A 27,809-nucleotide genomic window follows, 5' to 3' on the forward strand; every position below is an offset into this window, starting at 1 on the left:
TTGGGCGAAATTCGGCCACGAGTAGTGGTTTTTTTATTTTAGGAGTTGAATTATGTATTTTTTATTGATTAGGAGTTTAATTATGTAAATTTTATTTTTTATATTTTAATTATGCAATTTTTATTTTTTAGGATTTTAATTATGTAATTTTTAATTTTTAATGTATTCTGTAATATTATTTCGGGTATTTTTAAAGTATTTTAATTTTGTGGAAATGTTTTTATTTAAATTGAATAATGGAATGGTGTAACCCTTGTGTTCGTCCTTGCGGAAGAGCACGGATGTGGGTATTGTGCTCTTGCCTAAGAGCAGATAGAAAAAATGGGTCCGGGCCCACTTCCGTATTCGTTGGTAAGAATACGGATGTGGATACTCTTAGGATGTTCGGAAACACTGAGTTTGTAGTGTAGGTACTAGGTAGTAGGCTACACACGAAATGTGCATGTTGTTATTTGCCACACATGTGGTGATATATGTTCGAGCACAATAAGTTGTCCAAAATAAGTTACCATGAAGTATTATATTTTAAAATGATATAAATAGATATCTAATTCTTTTATTGTCATTCCGTTTCTATGTATAAAATAAGCAACAAAGGATATTATATCTTAATACAAAATATATAATATGGGATTCTTTCTTTTCATTTCATTATCTATGTAGATAGGGATAACTGTCTTAAAAGTCACGAACTTTCGCCATTTTTTTATTTTTCCCACAACCTTTCAGTGTAGCAACTTTATAAATGTCATAACTCGAAGTGTGCAACTTTCCCTTTCAACCCGAATCGAATTTTCCGGCTGAAATAACTCGGACGTGGCATGCCTGAGTTCTTACGTGGAATACGCCGGAAATTTATAAAACTACGCCGTTTTATACATACAAAACGACGTCGTTTTATAAATGAAAGCCTACAATTCAATAAATCTCCAAAGTAAACCCGAATTGGGGATTCTCACTCTCCCATCGCGAAATCAAGCCTCAGCTTGGTAGGCAATATCAACTCCTTGAGATTTGAATCCATATCGAGGTAATTAGTTATTCAATTAGCGATTCTCAGTCTCCCGTCGCGAATTCGAGCTCCATTGTTTGGAGATGCAAAAATGATTCTCATTTCTGACTTCATTCACACCGTCACCGGTCGCGCCGTCGCAGCTGAAGTCGTCGTTGTCGTCGCCGCCGCTGAGTATTTGCGATTGGAGTGAAGTGAAGTGGAGTGAGATTAAGAGGAATCGACTGATTTTGGAGAAGTAAGGTAAAATGGAGTTAATTAGGGTAAAATTTGGGCGAAGTTTTATTAAAATTATATTTAATAAAAAAAATAAAGTTTTATGTTTAATCAGCAACCACGTTGGATTAAAACGACACGTCACCTAGTTCAACCGGAAAACCCGAAATAGGAAAACGACACTGAAAAATTGTGGGAAAAACTGAAAAATAAAGAAAGTTCATGACTTTTAAGGTAGTTATATCCCACGTAGATAATAAGCCGCAACAAAGGATACTACTGTATTGTAACTAGTCCTTTAGGCCATCCACAATAGAAATAGCCCAGCAATAGCCCAGCCATAGCCTAGCCACTACCACATCATCAGCACTAAAAATCCTTCTGCCACATCATCAAAACAAGCAAATAGCACAGCAATAGCCCAGCCATAACCTAGCCACATACTATCCACATCACTATTAACAAATATATACAAAATGCAATAATTAACAATAACAATATACGAAATTTAATTTACGAGACATATACGGGAAAATTCACTAATATTAATAAAATTTAAAAAGTACATAATTAAAAAAAATTACATTAATTAAATTTACAAATGAAAATTTAAAATAACATTACAACTTAAAGTTAAAAATAAAAAAAAGACATAATTAAAATCTTAAAAAAAATAAAAATGACATAATTTAAAATACAATTTTATAGAAAATCCTTGAATGAGATTGTCTCACATCGAAAGTGGAACATAAAACATTCAAGGATATCTCTCTATAAAAGAGAAACATCCTTGAATGAGATTGTCCCACATCGAAAGTGGAACATAAAACATTCAAGGATATCTCTCTATAAAAGAGAAACATCCTTGAATGAGTTTGTCCCACATCGAAAGTGGAACATAAAACATTCAAGGATATCTCTCTATAAAAGAGAAACATCCTTGAATGAGTTTGTCCCACATCGAAAGTGGAACATAAAACATTCAAGGATATCTCTCTATAAAAGAGAAACATCCTTGAATGAGATTGTCCCACATCGAAAGTGGAGCATAAAACATTCAAGGATATCTCTCTATAAAAGAGAAACATCCTTGAATGAGTTTGTCCCACATCGAAAGTGGACCATAAAACATTCAAGGATATCTCTCTATAAAAGAGAAACATCCTAGAATGAGATTGTCCCACATCGAAAGTGGAACATAAAACATTCAAGGATATCTCTCTATAAAAGAGAAACGTCCTTGAATGAGATTGTCCCACATCGAAAGTGGAACATAAAACATTCAAGGATATCTCTCTATAAAAGAGAAACATCCTTGAATGAGTTTGTCCCACATCGAAAGTGGAACATAAAACATTCAAGGATGTCTCTATAAAATAGAGGCAACCAAGAATGAGTTTGTCCCACATCGAAAGTGGAATATAAAACATTCAAGGATGTCTCTATAAAAGAGAGACAACCAAGAATGAGTTTCATAAATTCGCAAGCCCATTAAATATATATGGGCTATTACGAATTTCTAGTATAAATTTATTTATAAAAATTGATTTTTATATATAGAAAACAATTTTTATAAATAAATAATATTTTTTTATATTTGATTTTTTAAAAAAAATTCGAATTTCAAAAATTCGAATTAAAAAAAAAATCGCGCTGGGCGATCTGGGCGCTGTAATAGCGCCGAGCGGATCGCCCAGCGCACCGCCCAGCGCCATGAAACCGCCCAGCGCTGCGCGGTTTCTCTCTCCAATCGTCCGCTGGGCGACTGCAATAGACCGCCCAGCGAACCGCCCAGCGAACCGCCCAGCGCCGGCGCTCGGCTGGGCGGTCGCTGGGCGCCTATTGTAGATGGCCTTAAAATTCCTACAGCTATAGATTCACGAGGGGGAAACCAATAGTTTTATTAAATTTGTGGGAAGGGGGCGAATATTTTTTTAATAAAATAGAGTTTACATGTTTATCGCCGATCGATTAAATCATATTGACTTACAAATATTGGTAAAAAATTGCACTTTCTTGAAAATCATTCCAACTATGTCCGCATTACTGTGAGTCTGTGAGTCTGTGAGATACTACTACAAATTATAGTCAAACTAATTTTTTTTATTAAAGTCTAATCAATTTTATGAAACTTGAAAACTAACCACAGTCCACAAACCATTTTGCATTTGTCCAATCAGTATACAAAAACGTGTTTTTATCGATGTTCAAAACAACATCCATTTATTAAAGTACTTATTTTTTACATTTGTTTTTATTGTATTTTATTTATTTAATGAAATAATTTAATCATTACCAATGCACATGATTTTATATAGAAGAATAAGTCCATCAGAAAAAAATAAAATTTTATAATTTATTATAGTAGTACTATTATCATATTTATTTAATTAGTACAATACTATAAATCTTTACTCACTACTTAAAACTTGACCAAAAATTTTAATTTAAATCACTATTAAGTCGAAGTCGCCACTACCGAGTTTTAGCGGAGGGGATCACCTCATGCATTATATACTACATTTGCTAATACACCATTATAAAATGGACATGTGGAATCCATAATTATGGTAGAATCTATTTTCAATACAACCTCTCTCTGTCTCTCATATTTCCTCTCTTTACCATTTTTAATCTAAATGCGTTAACTCTTTTTATAAATAATTGTATTAGTAATTAGCATTTCTAAATTTTTTATTACGAAGAGAATTATGCTTATTATGAGAATTATGAATCTATTTAAACCTAATTAATTAGCCACACGATGTCTTTCTATAATATAAGCAAATACACTTGTTTATACACGAATGTGTTCTTCTTTGCGAAGAAAATAATGTGAAAAGTAATGATATTTTGTATATGATATATATAGCCTAAACAACTTAAAGTACATGAATTATACAGTGAAAAATAATCACAACAAAATTTTAATTTTTGAATAAGTCATGCAATATTTGTTATTTTTATAGGAATCATTTATATCGTGAAATTTGTTTCAATAAAATATGAAAAATTAAGAAAATAATAAAAGAAAAATTATTTTGAAACAATCACTAAAAACTTATGTTGCCATTTTATATTTTAAAATAATCAAAATACTTATATTATAAATCCTCGGTATTTAGCATGTGGTATATCATAGCTATGAAATCATTGAGAATAAATCATTTGGCTTAAGTAGGAATCTTAATAATAAATTCGTTCAGAATAAGTAGCAATGTGATATTATTAGTATTTTTTTAAAAATGAGATAACACAATTACTTTGATTAAAATATTAGAAATAGAAAACAAAAGAGAGAAAGTCACAGAAAGGCTAAAGAGATTATGTTAGAAATAGATTTTCTTTTCCTCAATATAAATTTACATGTCCACTTTATAGTGGTGTATTAGCAAATGTAGTATATAGTGTAGGAGGTGATCCATTCCGGAGTTTTAGGGTTTAAGCAAACAAAACAGAGAAGCCGTGAACGCTTCACCGCCAAAACCCTAAACCCAAATTCACCATGAATTACAGGTTCCAGAACTTGTTAGGCGCGCCATACCGCGGCGGAAACGCCGTCGTCGTCAACAACATTCTCCTCGTCTCGCCGGTCGGCAACCGCGTCTCCGTCACCGATCTCCTCAAGTCCGAGACCATAACCCTCCCCTGCCAGGCCTCCACCAATCTCCGCCGCATCGCCGCCTCACCCGACGGCGTTTTCCTCCTCACCGTCGACGAGAACAACCGCTGTCTCTTCATAAACCTCCCCCGCCGCGCCGTCCTACACCGTCTCTCCTTCAAGCATCCCGTCTCCGACGTCAAATTCAGCCCCGACGGTCGCTTAATCGCCGTCGCCGCGGGTAAGCTTCTACAGATATGGCGCTCCCCAGGATTCAGGAAGGAATTCTTCCCATTTGAGTTAATTAGGACATTTTCTGATTGTAATGATCGGATTACGTCGCTGGATTGGAGCCCTAACTCTGATTACTTAGTTGTCGGGTCTAAGGATTTGACAGGGAGGCTTTTTTATTTGAGCAAAGGTAAGAAGAAGAAAAATAGCTACATTAAGCCGTTCTTATTTTTGGGTCATAGAGACACCATTGTGGGAACTTTCTTTGGAGTTGATAAGAAGACGAATGATGTTACGAAGGTCTATACTTTATCGCGTGATGGTGCGATTTTTACATGGGGATATAGTAGCAATGATCCCGAACCAACTAAAATGGAGGAAGATTCTTCAGAGCCTGATTCTCCGGGGACGCCGGAGCAGAGGCAGGGTGCGGAAGAAAGGAAGGATCTTGGTGCTAATGGGGACGGTGATGAAGATGATGAGCACTTATTACACAAAAAGAAGTGGAGCTTGTTGAAAAAGGACTTTTTTATGCAAGCACAGGCAAAGTTAACAGCATGTGATTATCACAGAGGGCTTGATTTGGTGGTGGTGGGATTCTCTAATGGGGTATTTGCATTGTATCAGATGCCTGATTTTGTTTGCCTTCACTTGCTATCAATTTCACGAGAGAAAATCACTACGGCTGTGTTTAATGATCTGGGGAATTGGTTGACATTTGGTTGTGCAAAGCTAGGGCAGTTGCTTGTGTGGGAGTGGAAATCGGAGAGTTATATATTGAAGCAACAGGGTCATTATTTTGATGTGAATTGCATTGCTTATTCGCCTGATTCACAGCTATTGGCTACAGGAGCAGATGATAACAAGATCAAGGTAAGCACATTGCCATTATTATTTAGTGTTCCATGTGGTAGTGTTTTGTTTTGTGTCATTGTTGTAAGTTGTAGCTGTGATCAATGATAAGACATCCATTCAATGTAGTAATTATTTAGTAACTTTTATATTTTAGGTCTAGGAGGATGACCAAATATGAAACGAAATAGTGATAGTTGTGCAATGTTATGCCCTTCAAGGTTTAAATTTCTTTATGTGGTCATTTGCTAAATATTGGAATATTACTGCTTTTACAGGTTTGGACTGCCTCTTCAGGCTTCTGCTTTGTGACATTCTCTGAGCATACAAATGCTGTCACTGCACTGCATTTCATGCCTAATAACCATTGTCTTCTTAGTGCCTCTCTGGATGGGACTGTTCGTGCTTGGGATTTGTTCCGTTATCGAAACTTTAAAACCTTCGTTACCCCTACACCTAAGCAATTTGTTTCCCTGGCAGCAGATCAGAGTGGTGAAGTGATTTGTGCTGGAACTCTCGATTCATTTGAGGTGTGGATATTTTCTATATATAGATTTGAAAGTTTAATCTTTCTGTGATATTTCTCTATGGTTTACTGATGAGATAATATTTGCATGAATGCCCCTAGATATTTGTTTGGTCAATGAAGACGGGCCGGTTATTGGATGTTCTCAGCGGCCACGAGGGTCCTGTTCATGGATTAATGTTCTCTCCCAACACTGTAAGTTTTTTCAGGGTTACATTACATATAAATCTCTAAGACCTCAATGTTGTCATATACTCCCTCCGTCTCATAAAAATATGTGCACTTTCCATTTTCGTTCGTCCCACAAAAATATGTGCATTCCACTTTTGGAAAGTAATATCAATATAATAATGTAGGTCCCACTATCCACTAACTCTACTTTAATTATCATTCTCCTTCTCTCTCTTACTTTACCAATTTTGTCTTAATTTCCGTGCCATCTCATCCGCCTATATTTTTATGGGACGGATGGAGTATTTTTTGTGATCATTGTTCGGCAACGCTCTAATTGTATATAAACAAAGTCATCTTCTTGTATCACATTCCTGCAACCTTGTTATTCTTGCTATGCTACTTAATCTAACGATTTTCTCTTCTTTCTTTGTCTGAAGTCCATCCTGGCTTCCTCTTCTTGGGACAAAACTGTGCGCCTGTGGGATGTATTTTCAGGAAAAGGTGGCGTTGAAAAATTTGAACATACACATGATGTTCTTACACTTACTTATCGACCGGATGGCAAACAGCTGGCTTGTAGCACACTAGATGGGCAAATTCATTTTTGGGATACACTAGAAGGCTTAGAAATGTTCACAATTGAAGGCCGCAGAGACATTGCTGGTGGGCGACTCATGACTGATCGTAGGTCAGCTGCAAACTCCTCTGCTGGAAAGTGCTTCACAACATTGAATTACTCTGCTGATGGTAGCTACATATTAGCTGGGGGAAGTAGCAAATACATTTGTATGTACGATGTTGCTGATCAGGTTTGTTCCAACCTAAATTTGTTCTCTTTGTTAGTCTTATTCTACTACTTATTTGTTATTAATTCTTCATTGAGGTGTTTGTTATATTGTGGGAAAAAGCTATAGTCTGCTTCTTAATGATTTTCCAATTCTATGTACCATATTTATCTTCATGGTGTACTGATTTTTTTGCAATAACAGGTACTGTTGCGAAGATTCCAGATAACTCATAATCTATCATTGGATGGGGTCCTTGATTTCTTAAACTCAAAGAATATGACTGAAGCTGGACCATTAGATTTGATAGACGATGATGACAGTGACACAGAGGAAGGAGTGGATAAGCAATCACAAAAAAAATTGGCATATGATCTTCCCGGATCAATGCCCAACCATGGTAGGCCTATTATTCGTTCGAAGTGTTTGAGAATTGCTCCGACTGGAAGAAGCTGGGCTGCTGCAACTACAGAAGGGGTACTGATATATTCCATGGATGAGTCCTTTATATTTGATCCCACTGATCTGGACATTGACGTTACACCAGAGGTGAGCATTACTAATATTCAGGGGAAAAGCTCCTTTAGATATTTGGCCATTGTCCAGTCACATCTATTCCTCATGAATTGAAAATAAAAAATTCCATGATTTGCTGTATAGCCTCTTTCTCGATAGCCATTCAGCACATTCTGTCTTTACTGATATGCAAGTGTAACTCTAAGTTTGTCTGATCTATTGTTGATTTACCTTTCGAACAGGCAGTTGATGCAGCTCTAAAAGAGGATGAACCAAAAAGAGCTCTGATACTCAGTCTACGTCTGAATGAAGATACCTTAATAAAGAAGTGTATAGTTGCTGTTAGTCCTGTAGATATACCAGCTGTTGCTTCATCAGTCCCCTTCAGATATTTGCTGAGATTAGTGCAGGCGCTTGGGGATCTTCTGGAGCAGTCTCCGCATTTAGAGTTCATCCTCCGATGGTGTCAGGTTATACAAAGCTAAAACAATTCTTGCTGAGATTCTGTATATAATTGCATCTCCATCCATCATTTCTGATCTGTTTTCCTTTGGATTTTGGATGTCTTCTATTTGACAGGAACTCTGCAAAGCCCATGGAAGTTCTATTCAGCAGAATAATAGGAACCTGCTTCCTGCCCTGAAATCCTTGCAAAAGGCAGTTACCACATTACATCAAGATTTGGCAGATACATGCTCATCTAACGAGTACATGCTCCGATATTTGTGTTCTACAAGCAACAGCAGATAGTCCCATATATAATGATCTCACATGCACACTTCGGGTAAGAAATTGAAAGTTGTTTACGAGTGTCATCATTCAGTATATATTTGTTATATACTGAATGATGCCAATAATGCTAAAAGACTCAATGCAAAACCTTGATCATTAAGTAGTTATTAGCTTTAACATTCTATGACATTAAGGCTTGATCTATTCTAGACAGGTTCTGTTATGTCTACTCCTCTTTGGCCTAGAATTCTCAATAAAAAGGAATATAGTTTCTTAGGTCATCATGACTAATTTTTCCCCAAAAAAGAAACTATTACCGAATGTTGAAACAAGTTCTTTGTGAGTGCTGTATGATGCAGTTCTGAACTTTAAGTTGCATCTGTGTAATCATTTTTTGCATTCAGATGAGGTTTGGTGAGGATTCCATGTCTCAACCCAGGGAAACTAAAAGTAGAGAACATGTCTTCCTCTTTGGAATCCATGTCTGAATATTCTATGATATTGCAACCAGAAACTCCTCCATAATAGTACTCCCTTGATTTACTGATTTCTTTCTCGTTTCACAGGGATTCTTGTCTTAATATATCGGCGAGCTTGATCTGAGATTGTTTTGATTGCCGGAGTAGGATTAGCTTGTCGTTGACTAAGATGGAAACTAAAAAAAGGAATTCCAAATTTGATAGTATTTGGAAAATTGGTGGAGGCTTAGCTGCTGTTGTGCAAGCTTCTGAATGTTGAAGCAGAAAGTTGCAGCATTTTTGACTGGATGAAACAGATGAATTGCTCAGATATTAATACAGAGACTAATGTATATTTGTTCCAATGAAATCAATATGTTGTTGTCAACTTATGTATTGATGTATTTTTTGGAACGCTTTCTTTTTTTTGGCATTTTTTAACCAAGTGACAATATCTTATTTGGATTCATATACTTCCCTTATGTACTTTTAATCGGAGTCTAATGAAAATTTTGACACAGTATTAATTTATTTGCAAAATTGAGTCATTATATGTGTTTATATTTGATTTAGGTCTTTTGCTACGTGATAGAAAAATAAAAAAAATCATTATAATTCTCATCTTTTCTCATAATCTCATTCGTAATCATATCTTCCTCAAATAAGGAATACCCATCATTCACTTTGGGAAGGAGAATTAGTAAATTAATAATGAATTAATAATAAAATGAAATGAAGAAGCTCAATGCTGAATCACACATACACGTGTCACACAGTTGGACACGTGGGGTCCCCCCCCCCTCTTATCATACATACTCAATAAACATCCACTCTCTTTTGCATTCCAATTTCCAACAGCAAGCATAGTTCAAAATTGGGAGCTTTATTTTTAAGTATAGTTCAAAATTCAAATAAAACTCAAATAGTATCTTTGCTCTTTTTGGCTGTTCCTTTCGTTATTGATCTTAATTTGTGTTTAATCAACTTCATTGATCAGATTGGACCTATCGCATAAGAGTATGTATTTAATGTGTATTTCAAATAAACGTTGCTTTAATATGCATTTACTTCCAAGTTCATTAGTTCACTCTCCCGACAACACTAATTTAATATTTTTGAATCATAATTTCAAATATAAGTTGAATTATTTGTTGCTATAATTTTATTTAATCACATTTATAATATTTTACAAATATAAGCTGCTCTAAATATAATATTATTTGTCATGGTAAGTTTTATTTTAACGTGTAATTTTCTTTTATTAGATTTTGTTTCATTATTATTACAATAAAGGATAAACTAAAGAATATTAACATATATGGGTGCGATTTAAACTTAACAAACTTAACAAACTTATACTCCATATATACGGGTGAGACTTATTCCGTATATCAGTCAAATAAAATATTGGTGGTTATCTATTTAATTCCTTATATATTTGTTTCCTTAACGTAGGTTAAGGATTCTGTTACGGTTAAACTTGTTTATAAATAAGTACTCCCCCAACCAAATTATTTATTCGCACCACAATTCGGAACTACCGCCGCCGGGATCCGTTTTCTTTCCACCGCCGTGCTGTGTTCTAATTACTCCGATAACTTTCGTTAAATTCAAATTCATAATTCCATTATGAAATCCGAATGGTGCAATCACTGTGCAAGAAGATGTGATGAGCCATATAAGGACGACTTCAAAATGTAGTTATTTCGTATATATATACTGAAAAAACTCTTACATTTTGTTGTTTGTTTTTGTGGTTTACAGTAAATAATTGTTTGATATAATCATGTGCAGAAGCTGTAACACATGTGGCCGAGTTCTCTTTGATGTTATATACGAGGAGAAGAATAAGGTTTGTGTAACTTGTCTATGAAACCAAAACAGTATAAATCTTTTTTTTTTTTTGATGATTTATTTTGTTGTTTATTTGCGAGGCAGATTAAAAAAGATGATTGGTACGCTAGTGACTCGGCCAATTTGCCGACTAGGTCTGTTTCTACCTTGTCCAATATAGTAATCGATGGAAGTGAGTCCGACTCGGATGGTAACTCGTCCTCTACCAATTCTTCTGCTGAGCAGTGAATTGTCAAGATCGAGCCTACATTGTCGACCCTAAAGCAAAAGTAGGTGCCAAGATCGAGTTGCATGAATTAATAACATGATTTTTGGATTGAGTACTGCACAATTTTTTTTGATATACTACGGTTATAGTTTAGTTAGTATTTTTGGATTCGGAATATTTTTATTTCATTGTTTCTATGCCTTCCAACATTTAAGAATTTATAAATCATAATTTATTTCTATATCGTGTTTGTTGCAATCCTAAAATAGTACTAGGAGTATTAGTTTTGAATAAACCATTTGTTGGTAGATACTATTTCTTTTGCTTTATTTCTAAATTTTAAAATTCTGTAATTTAAAATTCGGTTCAGTTTAGAAACATAAGTTCCAAATACTCCGTATATTATTTGCTGCTAAAGTTTTTATGAATAATAGTTAAATGTAATTTATAAATATTAGGTATTGTACTCCCTCCGTTTTATAGTAATATAGTCATTTTATCATTTTAGTACGTTCCATAGTAATAGAGTCATTTACCTTTTTAATAAAACTTTATTCCACATTTACTTAACTCACCTAACATAATTTTTTTTCTTAATTTCCGTGACAAAAAGAAACGTTTCCGTTACTATTAAATGGAGGGAATATTCCATAGTAGGAGTTTATTATTTGTGAGAGATGATATGCTGAGCGACTATATATATGAATATGAGCACCCATATGAGCTACTTAATTTCCATAAAATTCCCCATTTTATTTCATTCTATTACCCACGTTTGATACCAAATCACTCTCTATTGTTGTTTTACTTGTTTAGCAAAAATTGGTTGTGGTGGCCGGTGGGCCCTTCCATTCTCTATCTTTTAACCAATGTTTTAAAAACCGGACCGGCAAGCGAACCGGCGTTACTGGTTCACGGTCCAACCGGTTGAACCACCGATCTAACCGTTTTACTGTTGCAAATATATATAAAAATATATTAAATTTAGTAAATGATTTACAATTAATAATATATCACAAAACATTAAACCTTATAGATAATTAGTGATGTATAAATATAAATAATATTAAAATTTAGTAAATATATTCAGATATATATATTTAATATTAGTTAGTCTAGATAAAAAATTTAATATTTCATGTATTAAAATAGATAATGTTTATATTAATTTAAGAAAATTTATTTCGTAAAATAATATATAATTAAATACGAATTAAGTACTTATTAATTAGTTTAAATAAGATTATTCATTAATGTCAATAGCTAGGGCATATAAATAAAGTATGTAATATAAAAAATTTATTTATAGTAAATAATGAATCTTATATGATACTAATAATAATATAGGTGGTAAGTAGAACATCATTAAAATATAAAAGGATGATAATTATATATATTATAATTAACAATTATATTAAAAAATAATAAAATTAAAATGAATTATTAGTTTTTGTAGATAAAATTAATGGTTAATGTATAAAAATATTTAATGTTCAAATTGTTCAAAGCCCATGTGGTGGAGTGGTAGATGTCTTCTTAACTAGAAGAGAGGTCATGAGTTCAACCTCTACCAACAACAAATTTTAAAAAATTTTGAAAAAAAAATAGAAAACCGGTTTCCGTTTCACGGTCCGACCGGGCGGTTCCACCGGTTCACGGCGGTTCAATGAAGTGGTGATTTAAAGGGGTGAACCGGACCGGACTACCTACCGGTTCGCGGTCCAACTGGTCGAACCGGCCGGTCCGGTCCGGTTTTTAAAACATTGCTTTTAACCTTATTTCTTCAACCTCATTCATGAGTGTATTTTTTTCACCTTAAAAGCATTGTTTCTCATAATTTAATGAATGCCAATTTATTCACTCAATTCAACTGGAACGGAATATTGCAATTTATTTTTTCATCAAATGTTTCTACAAAAATTTCCATAAAATTTAAATAGATTTAGCAAATTTAGTTTTCAAAAAATTGGTCTTTGCAGATAAATATTATTGTCAAACACATTTGAACTCATTTTGATATCCTCTCTTTTTATGCAGTAACCAATTTCAAAACATGCAATCTTATTCATGAAAATAGCAGTCCACCGCAATTAATTTAAACCAATAGAGATGGAGAAAAAATTGTTTTCGAAATTTTCCCAAGAAAGGAGAGTTTGTAGATAAGAATAGGAAGGTGAGGTTAGTGGGAAGGTTAAGAAAAGATTCAGATTTTCCAATTGCCTTAAAAGTCGTGATAGCAGTGGGTATATATGAAATAAAAGGGAAAATTTTATGAAAATTAAATCATTAGTAGCTTATAGTGGGGCTCACACGTCGTATCACGATTTATACTATTGAATAATTAGTAGTAATTGAATAAAAAAAATTGTAAATAAAAGTTGGCGTAAGCTTATGATTAAAAGAATGAACGTGAATTTGGATTGAGGGAACATGTTTTTTATTTATTACATTTATATTGTTATTATAATTTATCTTAATAAAATTTTATTTCATTTAGTATATTTGGATTCTCCATAAATTATAATAAAATTAATACTCTTTTATGATTGAGATTTTAGGAGTAATTTTTTGTATTATGTGGAGACAAAAAATAAAGTTTTATAGGATTATATTAATAAGAGATAGTGTATATATATATAATTTTTTAAAAGAGGGAATATCTTTTTTTAGTACATCAACTATTTCAAATGAGCAAATTTGGTTCGTAACATTTCATAATATCTTTTAAGGTCCATCAACTATAAGTTAATATCAATTCAACTACTTTTTGGCTATTTCCAATATTTTTATGACCAAAGTACCCTTAAGGCCAATGAGGACAATTCAATCTATTTACCCTCTCATTTTCATTAAAGTATGTAATTTGGGATAGTTGATGTACAAAAAAATATGTTCCCTCTAATTTTAATTTCAAAATAAAAATATCTTAATGATATTAATATTCTATTCCTATTAATTATTTACGTTTTGTTTTACTTATTTGTAATATTTTAAATCATTGTACTATATTTAATATTAATAGTGAAATAACTTAGATATATATATATATATATATATATATATAAACATTATACTATACAATATTTGTATATAAAAACTAGTTCAATTTATTAGATGGAATATTAATTTTTCAATCTTAAAGCTATACATAGAATATGTTATTTTTAAGTGCAATACAAAATTGATGATTACAAATAAATTAAAATTTACTAACATATATAGAATCTTAACTAATTCAAAAAGCTAAGTTTTATTTTATCTACTCTTATGTATTAATTGTAGTCTAAAAAAAGTTAGTTGCAATTATCAATAATTAATTTAATAAAAAAGACAATGGCATTCTTAGTCGAATATATGATTAATTTAAATATATGATTGTTTATTTAAATAAAAAAATCAATAGTTGCTATCAATTGTTTAATATCACAATGTCGCGTCTTAATATTATCATTTAGCTATTTACAACATCATGAAAATTGTTTATAGCTCTCATATCTATTCCCTTCACTATTTGTGAATCATATTTTTTTTTACTTTATCAAAATTTTATATTATATATTATGATTAACTTAAATTTTCAGTTTAATAAAGTTACGAGATTCATTAAAATAAAATATTTATCTTAGTTTTATCTAAATAATTGAGAATATAACCATATAAAAGTATTAACTAGCACTAGAAAGTAATATCATAATATTCAAATAAGGTATGGTATATATTACACCATTCGTCCGTGATTAAATGTCTCATATTTGACCGACACGAGTTTTAAGAAATTGTTTGACTTTTTGTAGTAAAGTGGGTAGAAAAGTTAGTGGAATGTAGGACCAACTTTTATATATTGATTTTATAATAAAATGTAAGTTGAATAAGTTAGTGGAATGTATGACCCACTTACCAAATATAGTAAAAGTGAAATGAGACATTTATTGGCAGACGGACGAAAAATGAAAAATGGGACATTTAATGGGGATGGAGGGAGTAATAATAATAGTATAAGATCTATTAAAAGTAGTTGAATTGATATTAACTTATAGTTAATGGACTTCAAAAGATATTATGAAATATTACAGACCAAATTTGCTCATTTGGGATAGTTGATGTACTAAAAAAGATGTTCTTTTTTAAAAATGTAATCTTTTATGGCAGAAAAAAGGAAAATGTGACAATTATATGGGACTGGAGCATAATAAAACCATTATTCTTGTATATTTTTACTTATTAATTCAATTAAATTGATTTTGTTTCACTGTTTCACTGAAATACTAGGAATGCAACTTTTTTTTTGTCACCTTTTAAAAAAAATCATTAATGGTACCAAATATTTAAACTAAACTATGAAACCAAATAACATCTGGATTGCATGTTAATGGATGATGCTTTGATATAATTTTCTTCCAAATATTTATATTAAACTTAAATTTTAAACCATGTTTAAGTATTTATCTCACGATTCAAAATAAAATTTATGTACGATTTGAAGATGGTCTAAATTATGATATTAATTTATTTTTATATTATAGGATCCCTCACTACATTAGAAGTTTGCAACTCACTCTAGCGCATAACTATAAATAATCTTTACAGATATGGGTGAGATTTGAACTTGATAAATTATAACTTAGAATAGAAGTCAAATAAAAAAATTTCAATGAAAGTACACTTAAATTGCAGTGGGATTTTGGTGGTTTTCTATTTCCTTATGTAACTTATTTATATTCCATAATTGTTTCCTTTAAGCTTGAGATATTATACATATTTAGTGAAGATTTTTATGCTCCTGTTATTCTGTAATTTCCACCGTTTCTACAATTTATGACTTTTAAGCTGGTTAAGCATGAAAACTGATGAAAAGCTAATTCATTGGTTTTGGTTCTAATGCATGCTTGCAGCAGTAAAGTACACTTAGATGATTGGCTATCAATAATAGAGTTCTATCAGTTGCTCGTAACTAGCATGGTTTTAAATGCAGCTTATAGTCTTGTGAAATTTCGCTTACTCAACTACTTTATACTCCCTCCGTCCCACATAATTTGACCAAGTTTTTCATTTCGGGACGTCCCACATAATTTGACCCATTTCACTTTTACCATTTTTGATAGTGGACCCCACATTCCACTAACTCATTCCTACTCACATTTAATTATAAAATTAATATATAAAAGTAGGACCCACATTCCACTAACTTTTTCAATTCACTTTTCATTACCTTTCTTAAAACCCGTGCGCGGTCAAAGTGTCCCAAATTATGTGGGACGGAGGGAGTATATATTATGACGACCTTGTTTTGTAGCGTATGATGGAATCCAAGATATAATGTCTGCCTTGGAAATTGTGGGTGGTGAAGATAAAGCTAATATAGTTCTTAGGTTTTATGAGGTACAGCTCTTCCATTACATCCAAAATTTTAGACATTTTTTGTTGATGAGAAATCAATATCAGTAATTATTATGACACTTACAGATGGCACTTCGTAAAAACTTCACAAAGGGTCGCAGGAGAGAAGTGTATGCTGCTTGTGTATACATCATGTGTAGGTAATGAAACAATTAAAGTGCACAACTTTCAATGGTTTTTTTTAATCCTTTGCAAAAGGAAGGCAGACATATAGTATTGTAATGCAACTAATGCAGATATGTTCCCAATATAATAACATGCTATTAAAACTGTGAGACTAAAGGTTGGAGATGAATGCTGCTAAAATAATGGAAATGTATCTTCTACATATCAAATTTTGATTGTTTTTCTCTTGATTGTGCAGGGTGGAAAATAAACCATTTCTTCTAATTGAATTCTCAGAACATCTAAGGATAAATGTGTACGCGGAATTTCATTTCTTTCTTCTTCTCCCTCTCCCTTTAGAAAATAAATCAATTATGTAGTGTTTTCGTTTTGGTTGTGTGTGCGTGTGTGTGGGAGGGGGGTGATGTATTTGTGTTTGCATTTGTTGGTGTGTAATATATGTAGTCTAATAATTTTTATCAATGTATTCCCTATTCTCCTTTATGCATGTTGAGACTTTTTAAAGGTGAAATAGTTTGCATTGGTGAGGCTTTTTAATGGAATGAGCCAGCTTTATACCAGAAAATACTAATTCTGAACAACGCAACGTCACAACATCTCCTGAGTTGTAGGTATAAGATATAGAACTAGGTTTGGTTATTTTCTGGGCTGCACTACCCATAGCAGTGCATGTAATAATTTGAGCATATATGTTGAACTCTTATTTTTCCAGCTCCATCCTCCATCATTTGTATATGGTTGCATATAAGGAATGCCACTTATATGTTTAGTGCATCTTAGGTCTTGGATTTGGCTTAAGCATTTCATGGGAAGTTATTTTTTGTGATTTTCTTTTATTGTTGATCAAGAAGCCTGTATTGGATGGTTGGGGAGATTCTACTGCAGATTGTGGGAGGACTTTCATAATGTGTGAAGGTTGGTACCTGGTTTCTCTTTTAGAGGAGGTTGGGGGGTTTGGTGACTCTTACTGTTTGTTTGTCGAAAAGGGTTCACACCTGATGTTATGCCATTGCTGCTATTGCCACTGCCATTTTTGTTGTGACTGACCAGTTTCTTTAGCGTCTTACTTTTGGGGACAGTCCATAGGAAGATGTTCTTTTTCAATTCTGGTAAGAGTGACTGTTATTGGGTGCTGAAAAGTATATTTTGAATCTAAAAAAATGACTGTGGAGTTGAAATTCCCTGTTTGGTTCCAATGGGATGGCATCAAGGATGACCATCTGCTGCGCTTTCTATTATGACCCAGGCAAAACTGTTAACTTGCATATAGTTATTAGTTATCTGTTTAGTTTTTACTCTTGGTTTGCTTGCCAACCAGGTCCTGTTCCATTTAGAGCATAGTCATAGAGTGATCAGTAAAGGACAACACTCTTGTAACACTATAATCCATTGTTTGTTTAGATATTGCAATCTCTTTTTAATATATTACAGTTACGTGCTAGGGGCGGTGCTTGAAGAAAACCCACTTATTCAGAACCTTGTGGATCCTAGCCTTTTCATTCACCGATTTTCTGACCGTACGTACCTTCAATCTCCTGTTGTGATATGTAAATAACATTTCTAAAAGTAGGATATGCTCATACATTTTATCATCAAAGTTGACTGTTGTTCAGTAGTTCTGTACTTAGATTGAAAATCAGCTGATCTGGGGACAGTTAACTGATCCTTTACCTAATTTTCTGGAATTTTGTTTGGTGGACTTTAATTCCTCAGCACCAGTCTTAACATATTAGATCTGCAGCAGAATGAATCTGTTTGCCAAGCTAAAACAGTAAAACTCAATAGTTGGTCATCTATCTGTCAACTTGGATTTTGAACTATTTAACTTACTCATATTTCTTCCTCCCTCCTCCTTTTCTTTGGAAGGGGGTTGGAGTTCCATGGGTTATCCTTTTAATTCGGTGGTTTATGAGTGACATTCTAACTCTCATTTGTAGGTCTGTTCAAAAGCAGAGATAAAAATATTCCCAAAACTGCACTTCAGATTGTTGCTAGTATGAAACGTGACATTCTAACTCTCATTTGTAGGTCTGTTCAACAGGCATGCCGATTTTAAATTCTTATAGAGAGATATTGCAATGACTTGCCAGCATATGCTTTATGTTAATTGAGCATTTACAAATTTAGTTGATGATACCAGGAGCTACCTGTCAGTCAAACTCTATTCATGATACTATTGATAAGACAATGGATGCTAGTGATTTTACTTTGGAAGAGTCGGAGAATTTATCGGACATCGATGATACTGAGGTTTGTGAATTTTCTGACCTTGTTTGGTTTTACAATGATTGCCTCTTTTTTACTTTTTGATAAATACTTCTGCTACACTTCATTTTTTTTGGGTCCAAATATGGCTCTAGTTACTTGATTATACTATGTCACAATAATTGATTGGTTGAACTGAAGGGGGAGTTGATTTTTAGATTAAGTTTTGTTACTTTCACAAACTTTGGTTCTGTGGAGCGTATACTGAACTTGGGTACAACCTATTGGCTGGGTGACTGCAAAAGTCCTAACAAATTGTTGACAACAGCATTGACCTGGATGATATGAGCCTTGAACTGCATAACCTGATCACTGATACTAGGAATTTTTAAATATGTGTATCATTGAAATTCATTGACTGTTGAACTAAAACATAGATGCTGGCAGGTGGATGCCTATATTAACACACAGGAGGAGAAGAAGTTGAAAACGACTGTCTGGGAGGAGATTAACAGAGAAATCTTCAGGTACTAACATAGGTTTTGATGTCCTTCGGTATACATATACTGAACCATCACATGCTTTTGCAGTCGTATTCTGAATCATTGAGTATAATTGACAAAATATGAATGCTGAATGCGTAGATATATGTTGGGTGAACCAGGACAAACGACAGAAGCGTGCTGCTGAGTTAAAAAGCCGTGGCCCTCCTCAAACTTTTGGGGATGCAGTAAAAGGAATGCTAGATGCAAAGGTATAATTCTCGAAAACAAATCTAGTCCCTAGCTTTGAATAACTTCACAAATCGGACAATCAGGTGTATGTATTGCTTCACCTCTATCTGTAGTTATCTAAATCTAGTTAGAACGCGGAAAGTTTTAAACGTATCGTTATTATAACTAGAAAGCTTGTTTTTCTCTTTTATAACGACGAATAAGTAGAACATGCCAAATATCTTGATTCAAAAGAATTTATCAACTAAATGTTACCACATATTTCAGACATTTATCCACTGGAAACTTTAGTTTGGAATAACATGAAATTCTATGTTTCCCCCCTCATTGATGTATATACTTGGATTATGATGCTTTGCAGAAGTTGAGCTCAAGAATTCGATACGGACGGGCTTCTTGATTCGGTTAGTGGCGTTTCTTCCATATGCTGAAGTTTTTTTACCTTCACTTGAGCTCAAGAATTTGATATGAATAACTTGGTTATCTTGCAACTTGAGCAGGACGAGCCGGACCCCAAGAGAAGCAAAACGGTGGCGGAGGCGGTGGAGGAGTTGGAGGAGCACGAAGACGAAGAAGATCCCGAATTAGATGGCTACGCTGACAACACCGAAGAATATGATTATGACCAAGATTATAATGATGATTTACAGGAGTAGTATTTTTCACGTATACCTTGTCTTCTATTATTATGCAAATACCATTATTTAATTAATAACTATAGCAAGGCTAAAGCTACAATATTTTTGGCTAATTGAGATAATAACTTTTTGATAAAGATTACCAGGAAAGTGAAACTATGAATTTCACCTTGGTAGTTAGGTTATAGGTGGATATTAGTTGATGCACAGCTTCATATAGGAAAATGCATAAATATTGTTTATTGAATGAAGGCTAAATATAATAGTATGACACAATAAATATGATATGAAAAATTAATGCAACATAAATAAGAATTAAAGCTACAATTTATACGATACGCCTTTTACTGGTCATATCTATCTCATTATTGAAGATTTGTTTAATTTAAGTATATTCTTTTGCTTTTCAAGATATTAGTAAAAGTATAACTACCTATAACCTTATCACTATTCCCATTTACATTTAATGTTATTTAGGCAGTGCATAATTAATTTTAAACCACATTTGAAATAGATTATAAATCTAAAAATCAAAGAGCTTGCTGAATACTATTACTAGGCCAAAAGGAGCTTCATTAATTTGTAAAGCATCAATAGTGTTTTAATTAAAAATAATATGAAAAGGAAAAAACTTTAAAAAAAAATCAAGAATTTGGGCAGACTATATTTTTCAATATCACAGCTATAGCTCTCTTCTTCGTTAACATCGACCGCAGCTCATATAGTGTTTCTCCGCCACCAAGATTCTCTCTCTTCTCCATTTTCGAATGGCTGCGTGTAAGCTTTCTCGCTCTCTCAACTCCCAGCAATTCGCAATCGATGCTATTAATGTTCAATGCTGTTTACATGTCATGGAAATACAATCCGTGCTGATTTTATTGCCAACTATGCTATTTATTCGTTACGGATCCTGTTATTGTGTAGTGTTTGCAATTAGGTTTTCTCTTTTCATCGTGCATTTAATTACTTCTATGAATTTGAATTTTTTTAAGAGTTGGTGTGTGTGATTCGTGTTTCTGTTTTCCTGAATCCTGCATTCGGTCAAACAAGATTTAATTTTTATGATGATGGTTGATAGTTGCAGGTGGTATTGGGCCTTCAGGCATTAAGATAAAGAACTTGGATTTTGGTTCTGCAAGGCCAAAATTAAGAACTCTGCAACCAACCTTGCATGGTGTAAGGACGCCCAGAAATGTTGAATTTGATGGGTTAGTGTTGTTGCACAGGCCGAAGAAGTCGATTGTTGCATTTCAAAGCTCGGCTTTTGAGGGTGATTGTGAGTAGATTTTCTTTGGGTCTTTTCAAGCTCCATTTGGGGTGTCATTAGCCTCTCTGATTCGAATATTGTTTAACTGTTAATGCTAGCATGTTCTGTTTATGAAAATATTGGGATATTTACTTAATGTAATGTAGTGATAAACCTGATACAAAGATCAGTTGATGGTTGGTTGTTTTTGTGAATCGGAACGAGCTTGTATGATTGTGAGATAAACTCAGGCAATCATTTCAATCTTTTGATTGTGTCCTGGATATCTTTTTAGCTTAAAAAGTTACGGAATTAAGTCCTTTTTGTTCTTCATTTAACATCTGCTGGTCCACACCTTTTTTTTTGCAAGGCATTATTTCTGTTGCACCCTTCACTTTCTCTTTCTAATGCAGCTTCTATTTCACTGACAGCAGCAAAAGCTAGTGTGGAAGACGATTCTAAAGCAACTGTAGCAACTGATGCTGTCACTCCACTTATTCCGAATGCATTTGAGGTAAGTTGCTCAGCGAGTCAGCGATTTATATACAGCAGCTTTATTTTTCATTTTCCTAGATATTGAGTTGTGTGCCATGCTGTGGCCCTTATGATTAATAAGATGATCTGATATCATGGAAAAAAAGATTTCAATAATTTGTTGTGCTATCTGCTGTAAATACAATCAGCCATCCACATTTCAATAGGTCAAGTAGCCTTTAGTTCTTCCAACATTAAAATGACCCTTTATGCGTAAAGGTCGAGTTTTTATGCTTTTTCTTGCTGCACTGGTGAATATTTGTAATGTCTAGGCATCAGTCTCTGTAACTAGTTTCAGCCAATCTTATTGAAATCTCATTTTGCAGGTGGAATCTCTTTTGACAGTACTATGTGACACAACGTCAATTGCGGAAATTGAGCTTAAAGTATGCTGTTTTTCCTATTTCCAATATGCTATTTTCTCTTTGTACATGATTAAGCTTGGTACTTCTTTAGCCTTGTAGTTTTACCTTTACAGTTTTGATTGATCTTTTACTTTAATGATCAGCTTGGGGGATTCCAGTTATCAGTCTCAAGAGACATGGCTGAACAAAGTGCACCTACTCAGCCTCTGGCTCCTCCCGTTACTGCTCATGCAGTTGTTGAGACACCTGCCCAAAATGGCTCAGCCTCATCACCATCGCTGGCACTCTCCAAACCAGCTTCTGCCCAAGGTGCAGTTCAATCTCTGCTTGATAAGGCTGCAGATGAGGGCTTGGTCATACTTCAATCTCCAAGGGTAGGTCCTTTTCTATGAAGAATGATGGACTTTTAACTGTGTTTGTGACACTATCTTTATATTAAATGCAGGTCGGGTCTTTTAGAAGATCCAGGACCATTAAAGGGAAGAAGGCCCCTCCTTCTTGCAAAGAGGTAGCTGTGTGTGTGTGTTTTCCTTTATGGGGTTGGTACAACTTGTCGCATTTGTCCCATTGGAATGGTGATTTTTACAATGATTTTGTGTCTCTTGCGTCTACAATGTGTGCAATTGATTAATTTTCTCAAAATATTCTCTAGTTTTAATCATATGTAGCTTACGTGTGTCTCTGGTTTTCTTTCACTTCACCTAGAGACTATGTATGGTTAAATAGTCTCGTCGTTGTGTTTGTAACTCTGATAGTAATCAGCATTACAAAGAAGATATCCAATCTGTAGTGTGAGATACTCATTCCCTATTGACTTGATCCGTTTTTACTATCGTTGCATAACAGAATGACACAGTAAAGGAGGGGCAGGTGCTCTGCTACATCGACCAGCTAGGCGGAGAGATCCCTATCGAGGTTTGTATACGTCTTTCATCTTAACTGCAGCATGCCAGATTCTAGAGATCGCTTTTGTTTTGTCCGAACTGTTTATCTTTTATTTTCTTATTTCTCTTGAATCTTGAACAGGCGGACATATCTGGAGAGGTGGTCAAGATACTTAGAAAAGACGGTGGTACGCATCTTTCTTCCCGTTATTTTATTGGATGAAATAATTCGATGTTATTTATTACTTTACGTATCATAATAATCACGAACTAACTATTGACATTTGCAGATCCCGTCGGGTATGGTGACGCTCTTATCGCAGTCCTTCCTTCCTTCCCCGGAATAAAGAAGCTTCAATAGGTCGACGTTGCAGCAGTACTTATCTCGTTCCCTTTGAATCCATTCCCTCTCTCTGCTAGAATTCGAGAAGATCATTTTGGTAGTGACTGAATTGCTTGTATGGATATTCAGTTTTATTTAAACTCTGGGAAGAAATATTTATTTTCTGCATTGTTATATCTCTCCATCTTTCTCTTGCTCCGTATGTGATCGGTCGCGGTGGGGGGACTACATTGAGCAACGTCCCGCCCTCCTTCGCTCTGCAGCGCGACGCATTCCGGCCCGTCCTCTAGAACGTGACAGATCAAATAATGCCCCCCAAAAAAATTCCAAGTATTTTATTATTAAATATTTATGAATATAAATTCAATAAAAACAATATTTAAGAGAGAGAAGCACTATTCATCGTCTCTGTGCATGATCGTACGTACATACCATACCACCTTCCAAAAAAGGGTCTCTCTACATTTTCCCATTTCTGAAACACATTTCACTCTCAATCTGAATCAAGCTTAGTTTTCAGCGTTAACATGAATCCCAACGACGATAGTCAAATTTCTGGGCAGGTTAATTTTGGCGGCAAAATTGCATATGATCACCGTCCCCAGCCACGAAACCCTAATCACCAACAACCCTTTTCAGACCATGGCTTCAAGAGACCGAGGCCGAGAACTCCCCTTACAGTAAATAGGTCAAAGCTCTCGATTCCTTACAAATCAGAAATGTGCAATCTGTTCCAAATGGGCAAGTGTTACTACGGCGAAAACTGCCATTTTGCTCATAATCTGCGTCAACTCAGAGGGTTGGAAGGCGTGGCGATGGCGGAGCCCTTTAGTGAGAGAAGGCGTTTCTTTTCTGGTGGAAGGGGTTGCATCTATCATCCTTATCAGAGTGTTGGGAGAGATGATGGTGGCTTGAACAGAGAGAGCGGTAGAGGCGGAGGAGATTCGATTGAGTGCAGAGGTTTGAGTGGCAGATGGCATTATAAGACGAAGCTTTGTGCCAGGTGGTTGGAGAGATTTGGCAGCTGCCCTTATGGGGAGAAGTGTACCTATGCTCATGGGAAAGAAGGTGGTTTGTTTAATCAGTTCTTTGTTTATGTGTTCTAGATTTAATTGCTCTCAGTTATGTGATGTTTTTTGTTCTATTCTGTTGCATTTTGTGTGTGTGGTGTCTTGTTGAATAAATCAAGAGTGGAAATTACTTAGGCTTTGGTTGCTTCTTTTGTGGATACTGCTTGTTTGGAAATGTGACATGTAGTGATTGTATGAACTCACTCTTGTATCAGATTTTGTTTCAAAGAGTGAAGAAGTTATGAAAGTTTGCCGTGGGAAGTTATTTTGGGGAAAGGTTTGCTTACCTTACATGTGTTTTAGATCTTTTAAGTAGCACTTCAGAATACTGTTTGAATCAGCATACTGTTTCAGTTGAGGTTTTGTTGCTTGTACCTCATTATAATTTTAGGGTAGCAAATTGATGCTGGTAGATCTTGTCTTCCACCCCCATCTTCGGCTCTTTCATGTTCTTCGGTGCTAGTGGTGAGTTTCCCGGCATCTAGGAATGAAAGAAGAAAGTACATACATGAACATGTAGCTTGATCTTTTACTTCCAAACAATGCTAATAAGTTTTCCTACTTACCTCTAATGAACTTTTCATCTGCAGTGCTGCAAATGCTTCTAGTCAAGTAATCTTCGAATGAACTAGATATTGTCGTAGAATATATATGAGAGTTGTATCCTTACGTAACAATTTCCTTTACTTAAATCAATATGCTCTTCTGAGGAGAAGTTGAATGGCTGCATATGCTAACACAGATTACTTTGATGGACAGAACTTCAACTGCCTGGTTACTATGCAGAGCTGGTAAGGAGGCGTGATTCCAGGTCGATGCTTGATTCACTACCCACCTTTGCAGGATTATGTAAGATGGGAATCGAGACTGCTAAGGAGGAAGGCGGAGTCCATGTCATGAAGTGGGACATTGAAAAGATCAGTGAAGTCTATGCTGATTGGGTGGGAGTCGGGCACGATTTCCATGTCTCGTTGAGTGCAGTTGGGAGATAGATTCAGGCGTGCACATATCCCTTGTTAATGTGCCATGGAAAAGATAGGAAAACCCCATTTTGTTAATCCAGATGCTAGAAGCAAAATGTTTGTTGCAGCCTGTCTTAATCAAGATGCCTTTTGCTTTCAGTTTTTTTGTAGTAGCTCATGTAATTCTGATAACATTTGCAATGGGAGGAATGCATACATTTTGCAGAGTTTAAACATATGTTGGAAATTTACACATTGTGGTTAGAATAGATACTGATCAGCAGGCAACAAAATCCAGCATCAAATAATACTGTATCATAATATATCAAATGAATCAAGTCCAAGAATCAATGTTGGAATCAAGCATTGATCAACATTCTAATGTGGCTTGTGTAGAGTTGTATCTATGTATATATACGATAAATATGTGTGCCTTTAGGCAAGAAGAATGGTATCTCTATATACCCATCTCTGGTGACCGAGCATACTTGAGAGACGAGCGCGCTAAAGCATCCATCGGATCTATGCATTTAGTCCACAAAGGGTCCTCTGGCGGCAAGAGCTGCTCCAGATGATCTGAAGCAAGGATGACTCTGTTCACAGCTTTCATCAACAGAACTTGTAGAGCAATTTTGAACAAATTTTGTGCCCCTTCAAAGTCCTTTCTGTTCAATGCTTCGACTGCAGGGATCACGGTATGCTCCACTGTCGCCTTATCCAGCAGCACAACCTCAAAGCCCTGCATGACTCACATAATCACTTAAGAAAACAGACACATTTTTCATTTGAACATACATGTGTTTTATTAGTACTTCATCACTAACTACCTTGTTTTCGAGTTTCTCCTGATAGATTGTAGGCCGCAGACTTGGATTAGTTGCAAGAACACCAATACGAAGAGGGCTTCCAGACTCAAGTGGCTTCAACTGGGCTTGCTTGAGCTCGTTGGCCACGCACTCACCAACATGGAGGAATGGAACCGAACACCCCTCTTTAATCTCATCATGCCATGAATGTGAGATATGGCAGGGCATCACCACACAGCACACTCCTGAACTATCAAGAAAAGCTCGTTTCCGCCTCAGATTCTCCACGATGGTGCTGCAGCCGGCTTCCGTTTTGGCAGAGGAGAAGGGAGAGCTTCTGTCAAGGGATGAAAGCTCCTTGCTGAGAGATGGATCAGAACACAGTATGAAAGGAGGGCTACTTCCTTCCTCCTTCAACAGCAAGTCTTTCAACCTTTTCGCGAAACTCAAGGTGGAATCAATCGATACGCCTCCAATTATACCGATGCCATTGCCCGGGCCAATGAGTGCATCAGGTGACTCTTTGTGGAGGGAGGAAGTTGAGGTGGTCTCAGCACTTGCAACCTTCACTAGTGATGGATTATTCTTCCTGCCTTGGCTCTGGCTTCTTGTGTGTTTTCTCACACAACATTTTATCTTTGATGCATAATGGAATGGTTGGAAACACAATGACATCATTGAAACTGTGATCCAACACTTGTGCTGAATTTGAGGCTGCCTGTTTTACTGATTCATTGCTGTCTGAACTGATGGAATATTATGCAAGAATCCCACAGGAATTTAAGTAATCTTGAAGAGAAAAAGGTTGTTTTGTACACTGATTCACAAGCCTATCTACTTGCAAACATGAAGAGGCAAAGCTGGGAAACCATTTTGAATCCCAGCTTCTAAAAAACAAGTCTTTTTGTTTCTTTTTCAAATGAGCTTCTAAAGGAAAACTTACTCTTTTTCAAGAATTGCTGGTACAAAAATCTTCTAAATTAACTATTTGAAAAATGAAAATGAAATAGATGTGGGGTTGAAGAAAGGGATTAGAGAAAAATAGCTCCAAGTTTAGAGGGGTCCTATCACAAAAAGTACAAACCACTACTCATCAATGATCATGTGGAAAAGATCTTCACCATGTATGTCTTCAATGATGTTACAGAAAAATATTGAAATAATTCACTCATTTTGAACCAAATGCTACAAAACAAGTTCCTTGGTTTATTTTTGTGAAGTTTTCTCTCATCAGCATGGTGATTGGCAAAGGACCTTAAAAAGTTGGAATTTCAAATCTTGAAATGAAAGCTGTGGCCCCCCATTTTCAAATTTACTGTACAAGAATTTTTATA

The 27,809-nt window shown here is 34.8% G+C and overlaps 5 protein-coding genes across 7 annotated transcripts; 4 read left to right on the top strand and 1 right to left on the bottom strand.

The window, feature by feature from the left end:
- Window positions 1–4,628: 4,628 nt before the first annotated feature.
- On the top strand, window positions 4,629–9,634 carry LOC121797882 (periodic tryptophan protein 2-like). Its single transcript, XM_042196643.1, has 8 exons — window positions 4,629–5,933; window positions 6,191–6,442; window positions 6,541–6,633; window positions 7,050–7,421; window positions 7,602–7,946; window positions 8,156–8,383; window positions 8,493–8,697; window positions 9,212–9,634. Exons 1-7 carry the CDS (start codon window positions 4,734–4,736, stop codon window positions 8,661–8,663), a joined length of 2,661 nt encoding a protein of 886 aa, XP_042052577.1. The 5' UTR covers window positions 4,629–4,733; the 3' UTR covers window positions 8,664–8,697; window positions 9,212–9,634.
- Window positions 9,635–16,481: 6,847 nt separating this feature from the next.
- Window positions 16,482–20,753, top strand: LOC121800230 (transcription factor IIIB 60 kDa subunit-like). The gene is made up of 9 exons (XM_042199810.1): window positions 16,482–16,544; window positions 16,629–16,702; window positions 16,927–16,983; window positions 18,120–18,205; window positions 18,829–18,938; window positions 19,341–19,420; window positions 19,538–19,647; window positions 19,989–20,031; window positions 20,128–20,753. Exons 1-7 carry the CDS (start codon window positions 16,482–16,484, stop codon window positions 19,581–19,583), a joined length of 516 nt encoding a protein of 171 aa, XP_042055744.1. The 3' UTR covers window positions 19,584–19,647; window positions 19,989–20,031; window positions 20,128–20,753.
- Window positions 20,754–20,879: 126 nt separating this feature from the next.
- Window positions 20,880–23,805, top strand: LOC121797884 (biotin carboxyl carrier protein of acetyl-CoA carboxylase-like). Of its 3 annotated transcripts, none has more exons than XM_042196647.1 (9): window positions 20,880–21,042; window positions 21,344–21,541; window positions 21,946–22,025; window positions 22,372–22,431; window positions 22,554–22,784; window positions 22,856–22,918; window positions 23,257–23,325; window positions 23,437–23,482; window positions 23,585–23,805. In XM_042196647.1, the coding sequence occupies exons 1-9, from the start codon at window positions 21,033–21,035 to the stop codon at window positions 23,653–23,655; spliced, it is 828 nt and encodes a 275-aa protein (XP_042052581.1). In that variant the 5' UTR covers window positions 20,880–21,032; the 3' UTR covers window positions 23,656–23,805. The 3 variants fall into 3 exon arrangements, with proteins under 3 accessions (XP_042052581.1, XP_042052582.1, XP_042052580.1); XM_042196648.1 differs by having other exon boundaries at window positions 20,901–21,042; window positions 21,350–21,541; window positions 21,943–22,025; XM_042196646.1 differs by having other exon boundaries at window positions 20,903–21,042; window positions 21,943–22,025.
- A 136-nt stretch (window positions 23,806–23,941) lies between these two features.
- Window positions 23,942–25,903, top strand: LOC121797885 (zinc finger CCCH domain-containing protein 56-like). Its single transcript, XM_042196649.1, has 2 exons — window positions 23,942–24,705; window positions 25,467–25,903. Exons 1-2 carry the CDS (start codon window positions 24,165–24,167, stop codon window positions 25,697–25,699), a joined length of 774 nt encoding a protein of 257 aa, XP_042052583.1. The 5' UTR covers window positions 23,942–24,164; the 3' UTR covers window positions 25,700–25,903.
- Window positions 25,904–25,962: 59 nt separating this feature from the next.
- Window positions 25,963–27,660, bottom strand: LOC121797883 (broad specificity amino-acid racemase RacX-like). Its single transcript, XM_042196645.1, has 2 exons — window positions 26,497–27,660; window positions 25,963–26,408 (listed from the first exon to the last, which is right to left on the bottom strand). The coding sequence occupies exons 1-2, from the start codon at window positions 27,151–27,153 to the stop codon at window positions 26,127–26,129; spliced, it is 939 nt and encodes a 312-aa protein (XP_042052579.1). The 5' UTR covers window positions 27,154–27,660; the 3' UTR covers window positions 25,963–26,126.
- Window positions 27,661–27,809: the final 149 nt, after the last annotated feature.

This window comes from Salvia splendens, chromosome 4, assembly GCF_004379255.2.
Source record: "Salvia splendens isolate huo1 chromosome 4, SspV2, whole genome shotgun sequence".
Taxonomy (NCBI): domain Eukaryota; kingdom Viridiplantae; phylum Streptophyta; class Magnoliopsida; order Lamiales; family Lamiaceae; genus Salvia; species Salvia splendens.